This window comes from Bombina bombina, chromosome 2 (genome assembly GCF_027579735.1).
Source record: "Bombina bombina isolate aBomBom1 chromosome 2, aBomBom1.pri, whole genome shotgun sequence".
NCBI lineage: Eukaryota > Metazoa > Chordata > Amphibia > Anura > Bombinatoridae > Bombina > Bombina bombina.
Window position 1 is genome coordinate 363,035,057 of NC_069500.1, and position 20,180 is coordinate 363,055,236.

Genomic DNA, 20,180 nt, shown 5'->3' on the forward strand with positions numbered 1-20,180 from the left:
AGAGCTTCAGACATACCCTGGGAACTCCCAATATTCATCCTAACAATCTGTATTAAAATATAAAACAAAGTGCAAAGCATAAAGGGACATGATACCCAAATGTTGAAGCACTTGAAAGTGATGCAGTATAGCTGTAAAAAGCTATTGCTATCAGGATCTGGGAATTATATGTGCGCAGTTGCGGGAGTAAGATACAAATGGACTGCAGAGGGATCTGTTGGACATTTTGATGATCCACAAAGAGTGCCGCTAATGTGTGAGCTGTCTGGTTATCTTACTAGCTCAGGTTCTGAACCTCTAAGAGCTTCGACCTGCACCCAACAGTATCTATTCCAGCTTATGTCACTACGATCTGGTGGTTGATCCTGGCTGCAACAAGCTTGAGGAACTACTACAAAGTGGGGAACATAACAGAGCCAACTTCTCAGATTTTATTCTTCTTACCCTCGCGACTTGGAGAAAAGCCGGAATGTAGAAGGGAAAGTTTTGCAACAAAAACTGATAGACAAACAACCCGGCAATTAACAGTGGTTTGTTTAAAGGGCAGTCTACTTGAAAATTGTTATTGTTTAATAATATAGATAATCCCTTTTATATTACCCATTCCCCAGTTTTGCATAAGCAACACTTTTATGAATATACTTTTTACCTCTGTGATTACATTGTATCTATGTCTCTGCAGACTCAGTGTATCTGATTTTTACAAGCTTGCATTTTAGCCAATCTACACAGGAGTGAGCACAATGCTATCTATAGGGCAAACATGAGCTAGCATTGTCTGGCTGTGAAAAACTAATAACATGCACTGAGATAAGAGGCGGCCTGCTGGGGGTTAAAAGCAGGCACACATTTAGAAGCATTATCTAGCTTTTTAAACAATTTTTTTTAAAAAAAAAGAAAAAGACTGTCCCTTTAAGGAGAAAACGAAAAGAAAAAAAAGCCTGCCGGGTAAGTTTCTAACAGCATTGCTATTTGAACTCATAGGCAGATTCTAATAATTATATTATGACAGTACCACCACATTTTGCCAAACGTTATCTCTATCGCTGGCACGATTTCCCCAGAACTTTGATATCTGGATGTATGGATTCTGGGGCTATAATCGCTTGCTGCAACTCAGTTTCAACTGTGGACATTAAATTGTTATCTTAGTTTCTTAACTGTCATGCATTTATTAATGTGTTCTTGTGTTGATAGGCATGTATACCTTTCTGTGATATATTATAGTTGTTTGGCAAAAATAAAGAAAATCTTTTTATACATGCTCCATAGGGCTAGGATGAGGCATTTGCTTTGAGAAGACGAAGGAATGGTTACACCCTTTTAGCTTTGCCTGTATTCCTTTTGATAATTATTCTTTGTATCTTATATTTTTTTCAAATACCGCTATGTGCCATTATGAAAGCTATTTTGCCCACAAAGATGCGGTTCCTTTTGGTGCTTGTTGCCCAAAAAAAATTACTTTTACAAGCGCTAACTGTAATTACTGCTGACATAGCATACTTACACCTCCTTTGATCTCATTTTATATGTTTATATGTTTTTGCCGGCCAGATAAGTAACTGTTCTTCAAATGGCTTATCACTATTATGGGATACACTAATTATGCGCTCAGTATTGATTAATTGTTTTTAAATAATTTTTTCATGTATTCTAGCTTACCGGGGAAGCCGTCCCCAGATATTAAGCATTTCATTTTTGCAAGAGATTTTGGTAATGAGAAAATATATATGTGATAATGTGCTACTCATGCCATTCAGTTAACACTGCCATTATCCTGAGGGGGTAGAAAATATTGGAAAAGGTAGTCTTCTAAATCTAGATCATACACATTTTAATTTTCCCTATTTTTTTCAGACAGCTTAGCAGGTGGTCCAAGCGTGGCCATATTTTACTGTTCTTAGGGGATGCTTAAAAGGATAGGAAACCCAAACATTTTCTTTCAAGTGTAGTGGTTCACACCTAATGTCTTAAAGCACAGTTATATTTAAATATGATTTCCCAAGCACTGACCTTTAAATATTATATCAGTGAAACAGTTTGAGTACAATAATAAGAAATGGTATCGAGAGAGAAATACTGTTAATACATTTTTATTATGCAGAAAATTAACTTACAGAAGCAATAAAAAATTAAATTAATTTAAATCCAAAATACACACAGAGTTAATTGACTATCAGTTAAGCTTGCTTTCAATAACCATTATTTACATACCAATACACATGATTCAGATAGAGCATACAAACTACTGTCAAATATTCATTATCTAATTGGCTTCATTATTTAGGCATCCTTTGTTGAAAAGCCAGGCTAGGCCAGGTAGGCTCAGCAACTTGGTGCTATTTTCTGGTTGGTGGCTGCACCAATCAGCAAATTGCATCCAGGTGCTAAGCCTGCCTAGCTATACTGTGCCTTTAAATTATTTGAAGAAAATATAAAAAGGTAATATTACTCCTTTCTTACGTTTAGAGAATTGAAGGTATCTTTCTGTTGATAATTGTACTTATACAAATGTAAAATATGCTATGATTGTTTAATATTCTTAGTGATTTTGTCCATGTACAATTGAAATTACCTAATTGTATTATGCATGTAATTATTTGTTTAGTTACCTCAATAAAAAGAATTGTAAAAAATAAATAAATTAAATGGTAAAATTCATGTAAATAGAAATCACTACAATACGTATTACTCATCTGCTTAGTGCTTTTTTTATTACAACAATTAATATCCCTTTAATTTTTGTGCTGTAAGATTTTGGGAAACAAAGAGAGCTAATTATTTAATGAAATTAAATAGGTCATGGAATCATCCTGCCTGTTGTCCTACTTCCTTCTCAGATGACAGGTGTAGTTTACATTCCCACGCCCAACAGAAAAGCAAACTTTTCAAACGCTAATAAAACACATAGTAGATCACATGACCACCAAGTCACTGCATAAAACTTATCAGGTAACAATTATATCTTGTGCCAATGACTACTGTGAAACAGTAAAAAGACTCACATTAAATGGATAGTTCACCCAAATTTTGTATCCGTTTTAATTTGCTCCCAATGATTAATTTTATCTGCTGGAGTGCATTAAATTTTCCATTGGGATTTAGTTTACAGCAGTCAAATATGAAGATAATCAGATCTGATTTCACCTGCAAGCTCAAACCATTGTAATAGGCTGTGGTTTCAAAGAACCAGCTATTTCATATACACAAATAAGCATGAAAATACAATCTCATACATTTTATACCCTGCAGTTGGTATAACAAGTCATTGTAAATATAAAAAGGGAAAAACTATTTTACAGTATTACTGTCCCTTTAATACACAAGCAACTGTTATATTACAATTTAAAACAATAAGAAAAAAAACATTTGTTACATAGATATATTAAGAACATCCCTCAAGGTTTATTATTTATTCCGAATTTGGTTGATAAGATGGTTTGTTAAGTGTATTTTATAGATACTGCCAAAAATTGAGGAGCTAGCCACACTGTTTTTGGATGCTTGGCATGTGCACAAAACTGGCTACCCAGAAATTGTATTGATACTGTTAAAGGGCTACAATAGTCTAAAAATGACATGCTCTAATTAGAGTCCTTCCCAGGACCCACAGCAGCTAGCTGCACATTCTAGTCGTTACATTAGCGCTGCTGATTGGATCAGCATCTGTTTCCGCTAGTGACCTGCTGTGCTCAGCTGGTCCCAAGTGGCACTTTTACTTAGTTTAAACCCTTTGCAGTGAATAACACAGTGATGTAAACTCGATAGTCTTAAAAATGACATGTTCTAACAAATTAGACGCAGGGTTCGTCAAATACGTTTCAAAATTTAGGAGCCAGACAATGGTATTTGTATATAGATATATGGAAAATTACCCAAAAAGTTAGAAGCCAGTGGTTTGTCGAGCCCTGAATTAGAGCATGTATTTTTTTCTACTATTAAAATAAAGTTAAAGAACCACTAATCACTGCAGAATCAATAAATGCATAATAAAATGACACAGCAAAAGCACTTAGTTTGAATTTGAAATGAGATTTTTTTAGGACGATTGTCAGTCAGTTTGTTAAAGTTTACTCCCTAATGCATCATGTGACAGCCATCACAGCCAATCACAAAATGCATAAACATATAGCCTGTGAATCTTGCACATGCTCAGAGCAAGATTTATCATTGATGTTGTCCCTATATCAATGCTTCCGCTAGCTTCAAAAGTCCTGAAAAAAAAACTAGTTTTCAACTGCCTAACCCACTTCTTGTCCTCCAACTCATTGCTTGACCCCTTGCAATCTGGCTTCCGTCCCCAACACTCAACTGAGACTGCCCTCACCAAGGATACTATCTTCTTTCTGCTAAATGCAACAGCCACTACTCAATACTTATCTTACTTGACCTGTCTGCTGTCTTTGACACTGGTGACCTTCTCCTACGAACTCAGTTCCCTTGGGCTCTGACACTGCCCTCTCCTGGAGCCACACTTATCTCTCCAATAGGTCCTTTTTCTGTCTCCTTTGCTGTCGACTCTTATCTATTGCCCCTGTCTGTTGGAGTACCTCTAACATCAGTGTCTGCTTATCTGGCATTTCCTCTTGGATGGCCTCTCACCACCTAAAAAAAACAACATGTCCAAGACTGAGCTCCTTCTGATCCCCCCCCCCCCCCTCTAATTCTACCCCGGTTTCTAACTTTTCAATCACTGTTGGTGACACCACTATCTCCCCATCACCCCAAGTCTGATGCCTAGGAGTTACACTTGACTTTAATCTGGCCTTCATACCCCACATCCAATTGCTCTCTTCATCCTGTTGCAACCACCTACGCAATATCTCCAAAATTCATCAGTTTGAGTGCTGAAACTACTAAACAGCTAATTCACTCCCTGGTAATTTCTCGACTTGATTACTGTAATAACCTACTAACTGGCCTCCCTCTCTCTCGCCTCTCCCCTCTTCAATCAATCCTAAATGTCTCTGCTAGGCTAATCCACCTCTCCCAACACTCTGTATCTGCTGCACCTCTGAGAGTACCTTCACTGGCTCCCTATTCACAGCAGAATTAAATTCAAAATTCTCACCCGACCTACAAAGCCCTTACCAATGTAGCCCCCCCCCCACATGTCCTCACTCATCAACAAATATACTCCAGCCCGCCCCTAAGATCCAACATTGACCTGCTCCTTGCATCTTCTACCATCATCTCCTCCCATGCTAGACTACAGGACTTCTCTCCTGCGGTAACCACCATCTGGAACGCACTTCCTCGATCTGTCAGACTTTCCCCTAACTGTTCCTCCTTTAAACGCTCGCTAAAGAGCTTTTGTTCAGGGAAGCCTATCTCCAAATCAGTAACAAATTAATTCCACTTGCCTAATAGCTGCTCTCATCTAACTCCACACTAACATCATTCTCACCTTTGCAGTCCCCACCTCCTGTTTCTCACCCTCCTACCCATCTAGATTGTAAGTTCCCACAGGAACAGGAACCTCAATCCCCCCTGCATTTGTTTGTTAAACTTTGGTGTCTTTTATATTGTATTGTACTGTACTTTTATCTTTGTACCCATGGACAGTGCTGCGGAATCGGTTGGCACTTTACAAATAAATAATAATAATATATTTGTGCCTAAAAATGCACACAAGAATTAGTGCCCTTATTTATCATTTAATATTGCAGACAGTTCAACTTTAAAAAAATTCTCCTACTCCATTTACATTCACACCTAGGAGCGCCACAAAAAAGGTTAAATTTGTATTTTTTATAGTACACCTTATCAAACAGACTAGGTTTTTTTTGCCGCCTATAGAGCACTTAAAGTTCTCCTAAAAATTTGTGCACTGAAGTTCTCCATAAATACTGTGGAGAACCGCATTAGAAACCATTTCTTTTTGAGATTGTGTTGTGAGTTATTTCTGATGTTGGCAGGAATTTCTGTTGCAAGGCGCCTGGAAAGGTCAGAAGGAGGAAGATTTTACGTTTTCTTATTTAACAATATTGCGATCGCGATTTCACAAGCAATATTTATATTTTATAATATTGCAATCACAGTGTAGCAAACGTGTTCTATATTAAAGTGAGTGTAAAGTTCAGCCATGCCCAAAGCTTCATGTGTTAAAGTTTTAAAAACAGACAAGTTTCATTCATCATTTTTTTTTTCCCTCCATAATAAGATTGGTTGTTACTGCTTTACCGTTTCAATCCGAGTGTCTCGTATTCCACCAGGAACTGTGTCTAGTTTGTTTTGTTGTTGTTTTTTTTTTTTTTTTAAATGTTTTTGTTTTAAGGCAATTGAAATCCTGGCCTTTAGGCGACTAGGACTTAAGCAAAGGCAAACTCCCTATCGATAGCACAAGTTATTAAAAAGCCTTATAAAGTAAAAGCGCGGTCCCACGGAGTGAGGCATGTTAAGACAAAATGTATACATGATAAATATAAATGTTATATATAGATAGGCTCAAGAAGTTGCAACTTTACAATCACTTTAATATAAAGATTATATTAAAGGGACACTGACCCCAATTTTTTTCTTTCATGATTTAGATAGAGCATGACATTTTAAGCAACTTTCTAATTTACTCATATCAAAATTTTCTTTATTCTCTTGGTATCTTTATTTGAAATGCAAGAATGTAAATTTAGATTCCAGCCCATTTTTGGTGAATAACCTGGGTTGTCCTTGCTGATTGGTGGATAAATTCATCCACCAATAAAAAAGTGCTCTCCAGAGTTCTGAACTAATAAAAAAGCTTAGATGCCTTCTTTTTCAATTAAAGATAACAAAAGAAAGAAGAAAAAATAATAGGGGTAAATTAGAAAGTTGCTTCAAATTGGAATGTTCTATCTGAATCACAAAAGAAACAATTTGGGTTCAGTGTCCCTTTAATAATATAGAAAACGTTTGCTACAGTGCAATCGCAATATTATTAAATATGAATATTGCTAACCCAATCTTGTGAACTAAAAAAAAAACTGGACATTTTTCCACTTTTTAGTTTATCCACTAGTGACAAAAGCCATAAAAATATGTTCTACAAAAGGACACAAAAATAAGCTAGAAATAAAACACCAAAAAAGGTAAACACACAATTTATAGTGGTATTTCTGTAAACAAGATTTACACAACTAGCAATTAAGCTTATTTCCAATGATAAATTACACGCATATAGTTATTCGACAGTTGAAATTTATCATTAGTTCGCCTGAGCTTGCATTTGAAAAACCGCAAAAAAAAAACCCCTACCTATTTCTTATAAATTTGGGTGCACAAATGCGCTTCTCCATAGGAGCACTGAGGAGAACATATAGGAGAGAAAAGGAGAATTCTTATAGTGCTTCATAAATCTTGCTCTCAGCTGGTGCCGCAGAATTGTGCATAAGAAAAGTTTGTGCCCATTTAGATAATGGAAGTGAAATGGAAAGTTGATAAAATTGTGTGCTCTGATTCATGAAAGGTTAATTTTGACTTGACTGTCCCTTTAATACTAAGATATTTAAGTTTGCCTGGATAGTCTATAGTAGTTAAATGTTCTAAATTAAAATGTATCTTTTTTTTTTTATAAAATAAAATGCAGTAGTCAACAGAAATCCAAGTTAAAATTGTAGAAATGCAAAAAAAAATCTACATATCCTAACGGAAACCCACAGTATAACCATCTTACAATATTTGGCCCTCACAGTATCCAAGACTGGTAAACCTTCTCCATGAATTAGTCAAAACTGCAATTCAGCAGACCTAAGCATGTTTTTTTCCTAATTCCATAACAACCATGTTGGTCAGTAAAAAACAGACCACGAGGAAAATGTGGTCTAACAAAAGTCTGCATAAAAATCTACAGATCTGAAGTGGACTTCATATACCTCAATTTATCAATACAAAAAAACTTTTTTTTTTAATCACTTTGGAGAAAAAAGTACATTATATTTTTCCTTTACCATAATAAAAAATAAATTAAAAAAAGTTAAAGTTGCTAAAATGTTGTTCCACTAATTTTCCAGGGTAATACTTAGACACCAAGAGATAGATTATAGATAGATATATAAATAAAATTTGATGTTGCTAAACCCTCATTGACAATCACATTTTGTTCCTATCATGAAAGAACAGTAGGTAAATATATTCTTAAAAAGATAAAGCTGTTGATACTGAAACTTGCAGGGAATGTGTGGTTATGCACATGGGTACTAGAATATCAATTACTGGTTGATAATGCCAAATCAAACGACTTTAATGGAGGACAATGACAACTACACAAGCATGAAAACAAGTATTATTTAAAAATAAAAAGACTTTAAATATCCTCCTTTAGATGCAAAAAAGTAAGTTTCATGTTCCTCTAAGAAACTGAGGTTTGAGTAGCTAATTGTAACTAATAAGAACACATTTGACAGGAAAGGAAATTGTTTAAATCTGCACTGAAAAAAAAAAAAGGTGCAAAACTAGATAAAAAGAAATTATGAATAAAAAGTGAATAATGCAAACATCATACTATAAACCAGGGTAAGTTATAGACTGATTAATTCATAAAACTATAGACCTCAAAAACTATTCACTTTAGAAAAAATAAAGCAAGTTTAATGCACTTAAAGCCATATGTGGTAGTTTAATTTCAAACCCTGAATCACTCAGCAAATAACTTTAGAATCCAAGATGGTAAAAGACTGTACACACGGTTTCATGCCAAAATACAGATCACAAAATGTATATGTCAAAAGCAGTCTGTGTCCTCATCTGGGGAAAAGCGGAATCCAGTACTCTAAAGTACTATTGTATGAAAACAATTAAGCATGTGACATAAATTACACAGAGTGATAATTTATCATGTCTTAGAAGATCATAATTGCTCACAATTAAACTAGACTCCCAAACACATACAAACGGCAGAAATCACAAGGACTACGAGACTAAAATATAGTAACAAAAAGGTAGTCAAGGTTGCACATGGAAACCTTACAACTATGTGCCAGAGCAGGGCCGGCTCAAGATATTGTGCTGCCTGGGTCCAAAAATGCAATGACGCCCACCCCCGTAGTAACATTACTTATTAACATATCAATCCTACTAGCCTGGCCTCTAACCTTACTAAGCCTATATACCTGCATGCAACCAATGCTTATGAATAAATGTGGCATGCAGGAAGTTAGGGAAGAGATGAACTTGCCCCCCCAATGAATGTCGTTCCTGACCGGTTTGATGCTTAGAGCCTGTGACTGTCTGGGTCTGACAGTGGCTGAATCAGTCACTTAAGTGCTGCCCCTTTTTAGGTGCCGTCTGGGTCCATCTGACCCACTTGGTCCCATGGTTGAGCCGGCCCTGTGCCAGAGCGTGGAGGTCTTATTAATCCCCAGATACACGTCATGAAAATGGTCATGACAGCAGTTGTGTAAAATTGTCCAAAACAGGCACAAGGTCTGAGAACGTCAGAATGAGACAGAAGTGAGGTGATCTTGGTAATCTGAACCTTGTGTTAGGCATGTCACAAGTGAAACCCTGTGACCAGATAAGGGGAAAGGGTTTATTTTTGTTAATTACAATTATTAAAAAAACAAAACAGTTTATAGACTCCCAAAGCAGATTATTGGGCTGCATTACTACAAGGACACAAAAATGCAATTTTAAACAAGTTTCCAATTTACTTCTATTTCATTTTCTTTGTTTTGGGTTGTTGAAAAGTATACCTAGGTAGGCTCAGAAAGTAACAATGCACTAAAGGGAGCTAGCTGCTTATCAGTAACTGCACATATATGCCTCTTGTCATTGGTTCACTTATGTGTTTAGCTAACTCCCAATAGTGCATTGCTGCTCCTTCAACAAAAAATATCAAAAAAATGCAAATAAAGGTAAGAGAAGCAAATTGGAAAGATATTTTTAAAATTGCATGCTCTATATGAAGCATGAAAGAAATTTGGGGTTTAATCTCCTTTTAAGCCATTTTACATCAGTATTCACAAATTCTTTCAACAAATTCAGCAATAGTTATCTGGGAATCACTGCCTTGGCCATTCATTACCATGAATTAAGAAGTTTGCCTTGGCATGCTAAACAAAGCAGACAACGCCTAGACTCAACAATTGTGATCTACTATGTTAATGAAAGGCCTGGGACTGACAGCTCTGTATGAAATGTAGGAGCCATGCAAGGATATCTATATATATATATATATATATATATATATATATATATATATATATATATATATATATATTAATTATACACACACACACACACAAACACAAATATACAAAGTCAATACAAAGATTTAGGAACAAGAAGTATAATTTTAGGAATGATCCTTTGTAACAACAACTGAACTCTGAAGTTTTGGATTCACATTATACCATGTTACCTCTATTGAGCTAACACCACTAGAATGTCTGGTGATCACAATCATATCGTTGTTATAACCTATAAATAACAATATTGTAAACCTAAATTTAAAGCAAAAAGTGTAAACTACAAAGTTGCGTCACTTGATCTGCCAGGCGTGAAGGTCAGATCTGAGCATTACAGGTATTACTCACTTTTTTCCATGGGACTCGGACACTGACGTGACAAGTAACCAGATCGACATGTTCACTGTACAGTACCCAGGTTATGAACCCCAAACCTCATACTAGATTATCTAAAGTCAGACTTCTATAATACTTTTCTTATTCATACAAACAACTTTATTTGTTTAAACATATGGCTAATTCCCTCTGGCTATTTATACATATTTAGATGTTTAACCAACCTTACGTCTATAAATACGCTGATATGATAAGACATAATGAATTCTTTGTGTCAGTGAATGCAGCTATTGTGTCCCCTCATACAATAACCTTTCTTTTAAAAAAAGAAAGAAAAAAGCGTATTGAGGCAAACATTGGCCTTACGTACAATGCCTGACACCCACCTCATCCATCTCCTGGACCATCTGTCCCAGCTTGGCCTCATCCTCCAGCAGCTCATTGAGCTGGTGCAGGGTCATTTGGTTGAATTTACTACCGTCTACGGACATCTTCACTCCCGAACCCGGAGCGGGTCCTACTGCAGCACCGGGTACAGCCCCCTACTATCCGGTGAACACCACACACAACGATCACTCACTAGCGCCTACCGGAATGGCGAAATCGCCCAGTTTCCCGGCCCAAGCACCACCTCCTCCCGGAAAGGGCGGGGAAAACGACCTGTCTTCTTGATTACAGCTTAGAACTCAGTCACGTGACTCAACTGTAAAACGGGGAAATGGAGGGGTGGAATCATGGAGGAATTTAGTGTCAGTTTTCCTCGAAAGGTGCTTTGTGCTCACAACGGATAGAAATACTAGAAAGGTATTTTATGTTGGTGAGTTATTTTTTTATTTAAGACTAGCCAAGTAAAACATAGCCACATTTTTAAATGTATAAATAAATAGAATAGGTGCACTATGTGGTTACTCAGAGGATTACTAGGGTGGTAATCATGCCAAGTGTAGGCTGTGTAAACTAAAATAAAAAAAATAGTTATTACCAAAAAGTTAAAAACTGCAGACGTGTTAGAATCTTCTTTTACAGAAATATTTTATCATCTTGAAGTACTTTAGTGAGAGCTGCTGTATTTTTGGTGAGATAGCTGAGGATAAAAATTAGTTTTTGTTTTAGTAATTTCCCATCATAAAATACGCCATTAAAGGTAATGTTTGAAACCTTTAAAGGATAGGAAACCCCCTTTTTTCATGATTTGGAACAGCATTGCACTGCTGGCAGCTAGATGAACACAGAAACAAATTTGTGCAGGTGTCTTAAAGTAATCCCTCTACCATAGGCATTTGTATACCACGTCACTTCCGGTGACGTTTAATCAGCTGGTGGAGGTTTGTGGCGCTCACTGCGCATGCGCTAGAGGCCCAAACTCCTTACAACAGCTGATGCGAAGATACAAAGAATGATGTGGCACGCGCACGTTACTGGTTACAAAATCCCAATGAACGTGTTTGTTCATTGGATTTTGTAACCAGAAAGGGTCGCAGAATATGTAACAGGCACAAATCAGCAGCTAGCTTACACTAGTGTAGGATATGTGTGTATTCTTATTCAACAAGTATGGTTGCCACCTTTTGCCCAGCTGATTCCTGGAAACTTTTAAAATGGGAGTGGTAGTGAGTGGTTTATGGGTGTGGCTTGACACAATCTCAATAAAATATATTTTAAAAGGCGTGTAGTATCATTACTCAGTTAATAATAAAAACTACATTGCACCATTTACTGTATATAATCATATTTTAAATTTAACATCATCTTCTAGCCATATTTTGTAGAAAACACAAGTAATTAGAAAATTATAATTATTTCAGACTCACTAAAAGAAATTATCTAAAAGAAACATCATACAACCTGTCTGTACTATACATTGCCACACACTCCAGAACATTAATTTACACCTTACTCATTTAACTATGAAATAGAAAGTAAGAGTGAAAGACTTGGCTATTAACCCCAGGTTCTTATTTGCTGAAGTTAGTTCCTCATTTAGTTAATTTAAAGACGGCTTTTGAGTCTTTTGTCATTCCTTTTAGTACACCCCCTTTAAATGTGAAAAGCTGTCTGACAAAATTGAATACCCTTGTATAAGATGGTGCTGAAAACTGGTAATGAATGACTTTCTAGGCACAAAGTTTAAATCCAAAATTAACAACTACTTTTTGTTAAATTGTTTTTTAATAGTTCAAATGATAGTACATTTGTGCATTGTAGAACTAATAATTGAAATAAATGTTAGATTTTAGTATAAGGTTGATTTATAAACTCTTTTTATGCACTAAACAAAAGTTATGAATTAATCTGACATCCTTTTCTTCTCGTATCTCCGTCCACTCTTCACAAGACTGCTTTTTTTTTCTTTTTATGTTGTTTTTGTTGTTTAAGTTTCCTACAGAGAGGGAGGGATGGGGCCCTACACTATAGAACAATATCCGGGGTGGGGGGACCTGACACTACAGAAAACAGTGATCTTGGAGGGGAGAGGGTGAGGGGGGCCCGACACTACAGAAAATGGGGATCTTGGAGGGGAGAGGGTGAGGGGGCACATATACTACAGAAAACAGTGGTCTTGGAGGGGTGAGGGGGACCCAACACTACAGAAAACGGGGATATTGAAGGGGAGAGGTTGAGGGGGGCACATACACTACAGAAAAAAATATAAAATAAAGAAATAGTAGCTTGTTACTGGCAGACTGGAAGTATGCTAAAACGTCTCCAGTACTTTGGGCAAGTTCTTCTCTAAAATTCCTGGTAGTGAAGGGGTCATTATAAGGAATCCTGTGAGTTGATGACAATGCTAGAACCCAACAACTTTAGTCATGTTCCATCGTTGCTTGATTTTTCTGCAACTGTTAACCCCCTAACCACAAATAGCCCCACTTCATTTAACTCCCTATATAACAATACCCCCACAGCACCTGAAACTTCAACCTATTAATGCACACCACATAAAGTACTATTACCGAAGAAACCCAACACACTGTGATCCACCCTCACAGCAAGAGTACCCATCCACCTATAAATTATTTGGACTGACATCTAACAGGAGTACTAAGGATAAACAAGTTACAAAGATTTGTGTAGACTGAGGTTAAGCTGGAACCAGATTAGCCACCCTCCTAACTGCACTTCTCACAAAATGTGCAATTCAAATAGGGGAGTTCCAGAAATTTACAAAGATTGGAGGTGGCGCCTAAGGCTATCTGGCAGTGGATTGGTAAATATGAGTACACTCTAAAGTTTCTTAAATAAACAACTCCTATTCACTATAAGTCATACGAGTGGTAACTATTTGAAAAAATCAGTAAAAGATGTAATCAAAAAATGACACTAATGCAAATTGCTACAGGTATAAACACATAGTTAAAAGTTTATTCATACATAAAATCACTAAAGATACAATTCTAATTCCTCACCTCTCGGTCTCACAAATAGTACAAACTAACTCTACTGAGAATCAAAGACACCAGTTTCAGACTAATTACGGTTTTAAATCTACAATAGGCTAAATTTTAAAATCCATGCAACAGTTGAACCTTATAATCCGTGCAACAGTTACAACAACATATATCATATACCATAAAATCCTACTAATAGTATATTAAAAGAAGTGTTAAATAACGTAAAACTAGGCTTATATTAATAACAGTGTATCTCACTCGTTCAAAAACCAGGTTGACAATGCTCTATACTTGTATTTGCCTGTATGGCTCTGGGATACGGAATAGTTCCTCTGTTGTAAAATCAGGCACAGTCTATTGGGAACAATGTTCAGACATTATTGGTAAGAACTCAGAAAACTTGTTTCAAAAGGCTGAAGTTATCCCTTATGTAAACGTGTGTCTTGTAATCTGTTCACTGGTCTTTCAGTTGTTAAATTACTGCAAATTACAGATGGCAATTCTTTTTTTCTGTGAAATCACACTTACCCGGTGTTCCGGTAATAGGGGCGGTCTCTCTTTTGATCCGCTTACCTGGATTCAATCGGGCTTGGGGTTTATTCCTTGTAACAACAAACCCTGCAAATTCTTTCCAGGTCTTCTTAGTGTGCACACTTCTAATCTTCCGTGGATTGTAGAAACAGTGCTCCTACCGTCTTCCTAGCTCTTCAATAGATTCACTTTTAGCTGGTGTGGCGGTCCTGGGAGCAGCTGTTAATACTCTGCTGTCTGTGTTTCTCCAAAAAGCCGGATAATGGTCTGGTCTACGCGTTTCAGCTCTCCAGGGATCTTGACATTCCTGTTTCTGGCCTGCCGTTTTGTTCCTGACCTTGGAGTTTTTCCTGGCTTAACTCTTTTGTTTAACCCTTGCCTCCACTTTGAATAATGAACTATTATGAATATTTGGTTAACTCATAACCAAACTGTATTCTGATTTTTTTCTGCTAAAACTCCCATTTTCTGTGAAGACTGGTTCCCATCTGCTAATTTGGTGTTGACGATTGGCCTGCTATTCAACTATACTTTTGGCTTTCCCAAATCTGCCTGTTTTCTCTGCTGTCTACTAGAAGCTGTATCAAGTCCAAACCTGCTCAGAGCCTGCATCTTATCTCCTGCTGAAATGATTCCAGTCTTCTCACTAGGCAATTACTGTATTGCCTTATATAATAAGTGGAGGTGGCAAATGTCACTACCTTCTCACAGCAATTTATAGGCCTCCCAGTTAAAGTTTTTACAATGGGTGGAAGGATTACAGGCTCAGACACTAAGTGTTGTGGGTGTCTCCAATACCTCACCTGCAGCGGTTTCAACTGCTACCATGGGGACCAGTTTGCCAATTGCTTTAGGTGTACAGCAATCAGGGCACCTGACTTACCCTAGTTTGCCACTGCCGAAAAAGTTTAATGGTGAAAGACAACAGTTACATACCTTCATGTCAGCCTGTCAGATCCTGTTCTCAGTTAAGCCAGGGATTTATGCCTCAGACTTTAAGGTTTGCACTGCTATTGCCTTATTAACAGGTAAACCACAAATTTGGACCTTTAATATTCTTATTCAAAGAAATAGTGAGATACTTGGGACTCTTTTGTAAACGCTATGAGTATCTTGTAAAGTCTGCTTTAAGAGCATTATGGCAAGGGAGGAAACCTGTTGAAGATTATGTTTGTGACTTTTGTCACATTTCCAGTGACACTAACTGGAATGTTCCTGCTCTCTTGGATACGTTTTGTCTAGGGCTTTCTGAACAATTTAAAGGGACATGAAACAAATATTTTTTTCTTTCATGATTCAGATAGAGCACACAATTTTAAGTAACTTTCCAATTTATTTATTTTATTTTATTTGTGCTCTTTGTATCCTTCGTTGAAAAGTAGGTAGGCTCAGAAGCTGCTGATTGGTGGTTGCCCATATATGTGTCTTTTCATTGGCTTTAAGCTAGCTTCCAGTTGTGCATGAATGCTCCTTCAGCAAAAGATACCAAGAGAATGTGATAATAGAAGTATATTAGAATGTATTTATTTTTTAATTTCCGTTTAAGGAATTACTGTATTCCTGAATACTTCATCTTTTCCTGTGGCATCCTAGCTATATGTTCCTCTTTTATTTCAGTGGTCAACAACGAGGAAGTTTTATTGATTCTACTCTGGCTGACAATATTAAAATTCCTCTGCAAGCAAAGACTTCTGTACAGTTGTTTGTTGCTAATGGCAGCTCCGGGAGTCGGGACATGTGGTCCTGTTACTGAAGAGACTGTACCAGTGTCTGTAACTATGGGCTCTGGTTATATAGACACTTTACAATTATATTTTTTAAGACTTAAGTGTCCCTTTAACCCCTCTATCAAAGGTCTGTTGTAAGTGGGAAATCTAATTCAATGCGAAAACACTGTGTTTCAACTTCTACCCATTTTCTTTTTATTTGGGGTGGGGGTTAAATGGCACCTTTTTTAACATATATAGCAAGCATGTTATGTAAAAATAAAATAAGCTTTAGATATAGTTGTAAAGGACAATGGAAGTATTAATAAGTATATATATATATATATATATATATATATATATATATATATATATATATATATATATATATATATATATATATATATATATAGTTGGCCCCTTTCTTGGAAACAAATACTGTCCTTGTTAATTCACATAAATTAGTATATGAAGTAGGTGTGTTTTCCATAGACTATTTATTAATTAGTCCTTGAATATGGGTAAAATGACTACATCAAAACACTAACAAATAGTTGTCACTGTGACATAAATTAGAAAAAATTATTGTTGTTCAGGGGATGTGTGCATACCTAGTGCTGCCCCCCTCTTATAACTGTTTAAAGGGACATAAACCCCTACATTTATTTCATGATTTGGATCAACTTTAAAATGTACTTCTGTTATCAAACTTGCTTCATTCTTTTGAATGAACTCTGAAATAAATATGCACACACAACAAAGTGACAGCTTTACAAACAAAACATTTTCTTTTATTTAAATAAGAATATAATATTGACAAAGATAAGAATTATATTAAAATATACATATGTTAGAAGAGTGTAAAGACTCAAAAGCTGCAAAAGTTGAAACTGATTTTATAGTTTATGTATTGAGAATTCAGTGACATACTATAATGGCTTTTAGTTTTAAAGCACACAATAATTTTTTTTAATTTTTTTTGTATATATTTACATTTTTAAGCAACAGTGATTGTGTGGAAGTAACATTGAGGAGATCTTTATGAAATGCCATCAGGGCCAGTAAATATAGTCTGGGTACTCATGCAATGTACATTTTATAGTGATTTTCAATTTATTCGATTGATACATAATAATGTTATGTCTGCATTAATATATTATTTGCATAGTAAGCCTACAGGCACAAAGAAGACATTTAGCAGCCATCAAAAACTTGATAGAGCTTCATGGTTTAAAGGGATATAAAACAGTCTATTTCATTATTGTAGTAAAACAAGCACTAAACAGTGGGTTATGCTTAATAGAAATCATTGCAATATGTAATATAATTCTAAAAGAATTTTAACGGGAGCGTTAAATACAGTTCCACTTGTAATCTGGCCCTAATTAAATGCTAGATAGAATTATGCATTCAAAGAAAATAATAACATGTAGATGTATTTTTGTTTAAATATTGAGAAAATAAGAGTAAAGTTTTAGTCTCTATAAAACAAAGGGAACTGCCATGTTGTTTAGGTTACCTTCTCTGCTGTGGCCAATTAGAGTCAGTTATAAATAGGTCACTTTTAACAGAATGGAATGGAATTACAGGAAATGGGGACAAAATAAATAATAAAAGTATATTGCAGAGCTTATATATATATATATATATATATATATACATATACAGTGTATATATATATATATATATATATATATACACTGTATATATACAGTTTATAATTTAATATTATTGTTACAATGAGCCGTGACCTGGTATATTTTCTCATAGTTGTCCATCAGAGTTGCTTATTGAACATTCATCCATTGCACTATAGTTGTTAACTTCTTTCTCTGGCCTTGAGTGATTTATTTCCTCTGATGCAGGTTTGGCACCTGAGATTTGATGCTGAACCAGCTGGGCATAAAGTCCCCCTTCTTCCATTAGTGCAGTATGGCTTCCCTGCTGCACCACGTTACCCTTGTCTAGAACAATGATGTTGTGTGACTTCTCCACAGTGCTTAGTCTGTGGGCTATTATTAGCACTGTATGGTTCTCAAGATTGCTTGTCATTGCCAGTTGGATCTGAAACAGATACGTCACCAATACTTATTTATATTCTGCTCACATATGGAAAACTTCTTTGTTATAACACCAGTTCCTCTTTTCAGTTTTCTGATCTATTAATATATATTTCTAAAATATAGTAGACATTACATTGCATAAGAAAACACCACAATATCATGATAATTATAGAAATATAGAAGTCTATGACAAATGTGTAGGGTACTGGAGTACAAGTACATTTGTCCCATGGAAAGTTACTGTGTCCTGTATAAAATCACTTACAACACTGAGCTTTGCCACTGGATCATTAGCGTGTTTGATGTCCTTGTTGCTTAAAGGGACACTGAACCCAATGTTTTTCTTTCCGGATTCAGATAGAGAATGAAATTTTAAGCAACTTTCTAATTTACTCCTATTATCAAATTTTCTTCATACTCTTGGTATCTTTATTTGAAATGCAAGAATGTAAGTTTAGATGCCGGCCCATTTTTGGTGAACAACCTGGGTTGTCCTTGCTGATTGGTGGATAAATGCATCCACCAATGAAAAAGTGCTCTCCAGAGTTCTGAATAAAAAAAAAAGCTTAGATGCCTTCTTTTTCAAATAAAGATATCAAGAGAACTAAGAAAAATTGATAATAGAAGTAAATTAGAAAGTTGCTTAAAATTGCATGCTCTATCTGAATCACGAAAGAAAAAAATTTGGGTTCAGTGTCCCTTTAATGTGAAACACAACTGTAGTCCCTGATTAAAGATGCTAATCAGTCTACATACTGCACTGCTGAACTAGGTTTCCACCCCTGAAATATTAAATAAATTACGGGTTTACTGTTATATACTTCAGCATGAAACGTCTGCACTTGTTCAGTAATTGTGCACTTTAGATGTACATTTTTCAGTATTAAAAACATTACTACAACACACAGAGAAAAACAGAAACGTTACATATTTGAAAATGCATCATATTCCAGGTAAAGGGACATTAAATAATTTTCACATCACAAATTATTTATTTCATTGCCACAGTTTGAAAAATATGTGTTGTTTTACAGGACCAGGACAAACCCATTTGGAAGCCTCTTTAAAGGAACAATCTATTCCAGAATTGTTATAGATAATCCCTTTATTCACAGTTTTGCATAAACATCACGGTTATAGTAATATACTGTTTACTTCTGTGATTACCTTGTATCTAAGTCTCTGCATACTGCCACCTTATTTCAGTTATTTTGACAGACTTGTATTTTAGGCAGTCAGAGATGACTCATAAATAACTCCACGGCAATGGTCTAAATGTTATCTATATGGCACACTTGAACTAGCACTGTCTAGCTGTGAAAAACTTTCAAAATGCTATAATGAAATAAGAGGTGACCTTCAAGGGCTGAGAAATTAACATATGAGCCTACCTAGGTTAAGCTTTCAACATAGAATACCAAAAGACCAAAGCAAATTTGATGATAAAAGTAAATTGGAAAGTTGTTTAAAATTGAATGCCCTACCTGAATTATAAAAGTTTTATTTTGACTAGACTGTCCCTTTTATGTTGCTGTTGCCAGTTAGCAACAGATATAAATAAGCTCAAGAAAACACGGTGCTTACCCCCTTCGTTTAGAGAGGCCTCTTCTGCGTGTGTTCAGCGTATCTTCGGCACGTGCACTATGATCAACATTCCTACGGATGCTCACAGGAGCCAGGAAAGACGTCTCTGTCCAATGACGTCACAACCAAACGGAAATCCATAAAAATGTTGCGGCTAACTGTGTAACACACTCACAGATGCAAAAAGTGAGTAAAAACTTGTTTTTTGCAGAAAAAATAATTATAATGACAGTGCACTAAAAACAAAGATGGGCAATAGAAAAGAAGACCATTCTAAAAGGAAACAGAATGGCCATAATAGGCAGGAGATGGCAGGCGCGTTTCATGCGTGGCTACCGTACTTGTTCACTGCATGAAATACAAAGCTGCCAGAAAAATTAAATTCACCTGTTATTAATTGAAGAT

General features: G+C 35.9%; 2 protein-coding genes across 2 annotated transcripts in view; both read right to left on the reverse strand.

Annotated features, from left to right (window-relative positions):
• VPS37B (VPS37B subunit of ESCRT-I) overlaps window positions 1-11,125 on the reverse strand; it is a 78,540-nt gene extending 67,415 nt beyond the window's left edge. The window contains exon 1 of the mRNA XM_053701778.1: window positions 10,886-11,125. Within this exon, the coding sequence (XP_053557753.1) occupies window positions 10,886-10,990 (105 nt within the window). The 5' untranslated portion in view covers window positions 10,991-11,125. The remainder of the gene's footprint in view (window positions 1-10,885) is intronic.
• Window positions 11,126-17,880: 6,755 nt separating this feature from the next.
• The window catches only part of ABCB9 (ATP binding cassette subfamily B member 9), a 193,796-nt gene continuing 191,496 nt past the window's right edge, over window positions 17,881-20,180 (reverse strand). The window contains exon 11 of the mRNA XM_053699772.1: window positions 17,881-18,192. Coding sequence (XP_053555747.1) covers window positions 17,893-18,192 — 300 coding nt within the window. The 3' untranslated portion in view covers window positions 17,881-17,892. The remainder of the gene's footprint in view (window positions 18,193-20,180) is intronic.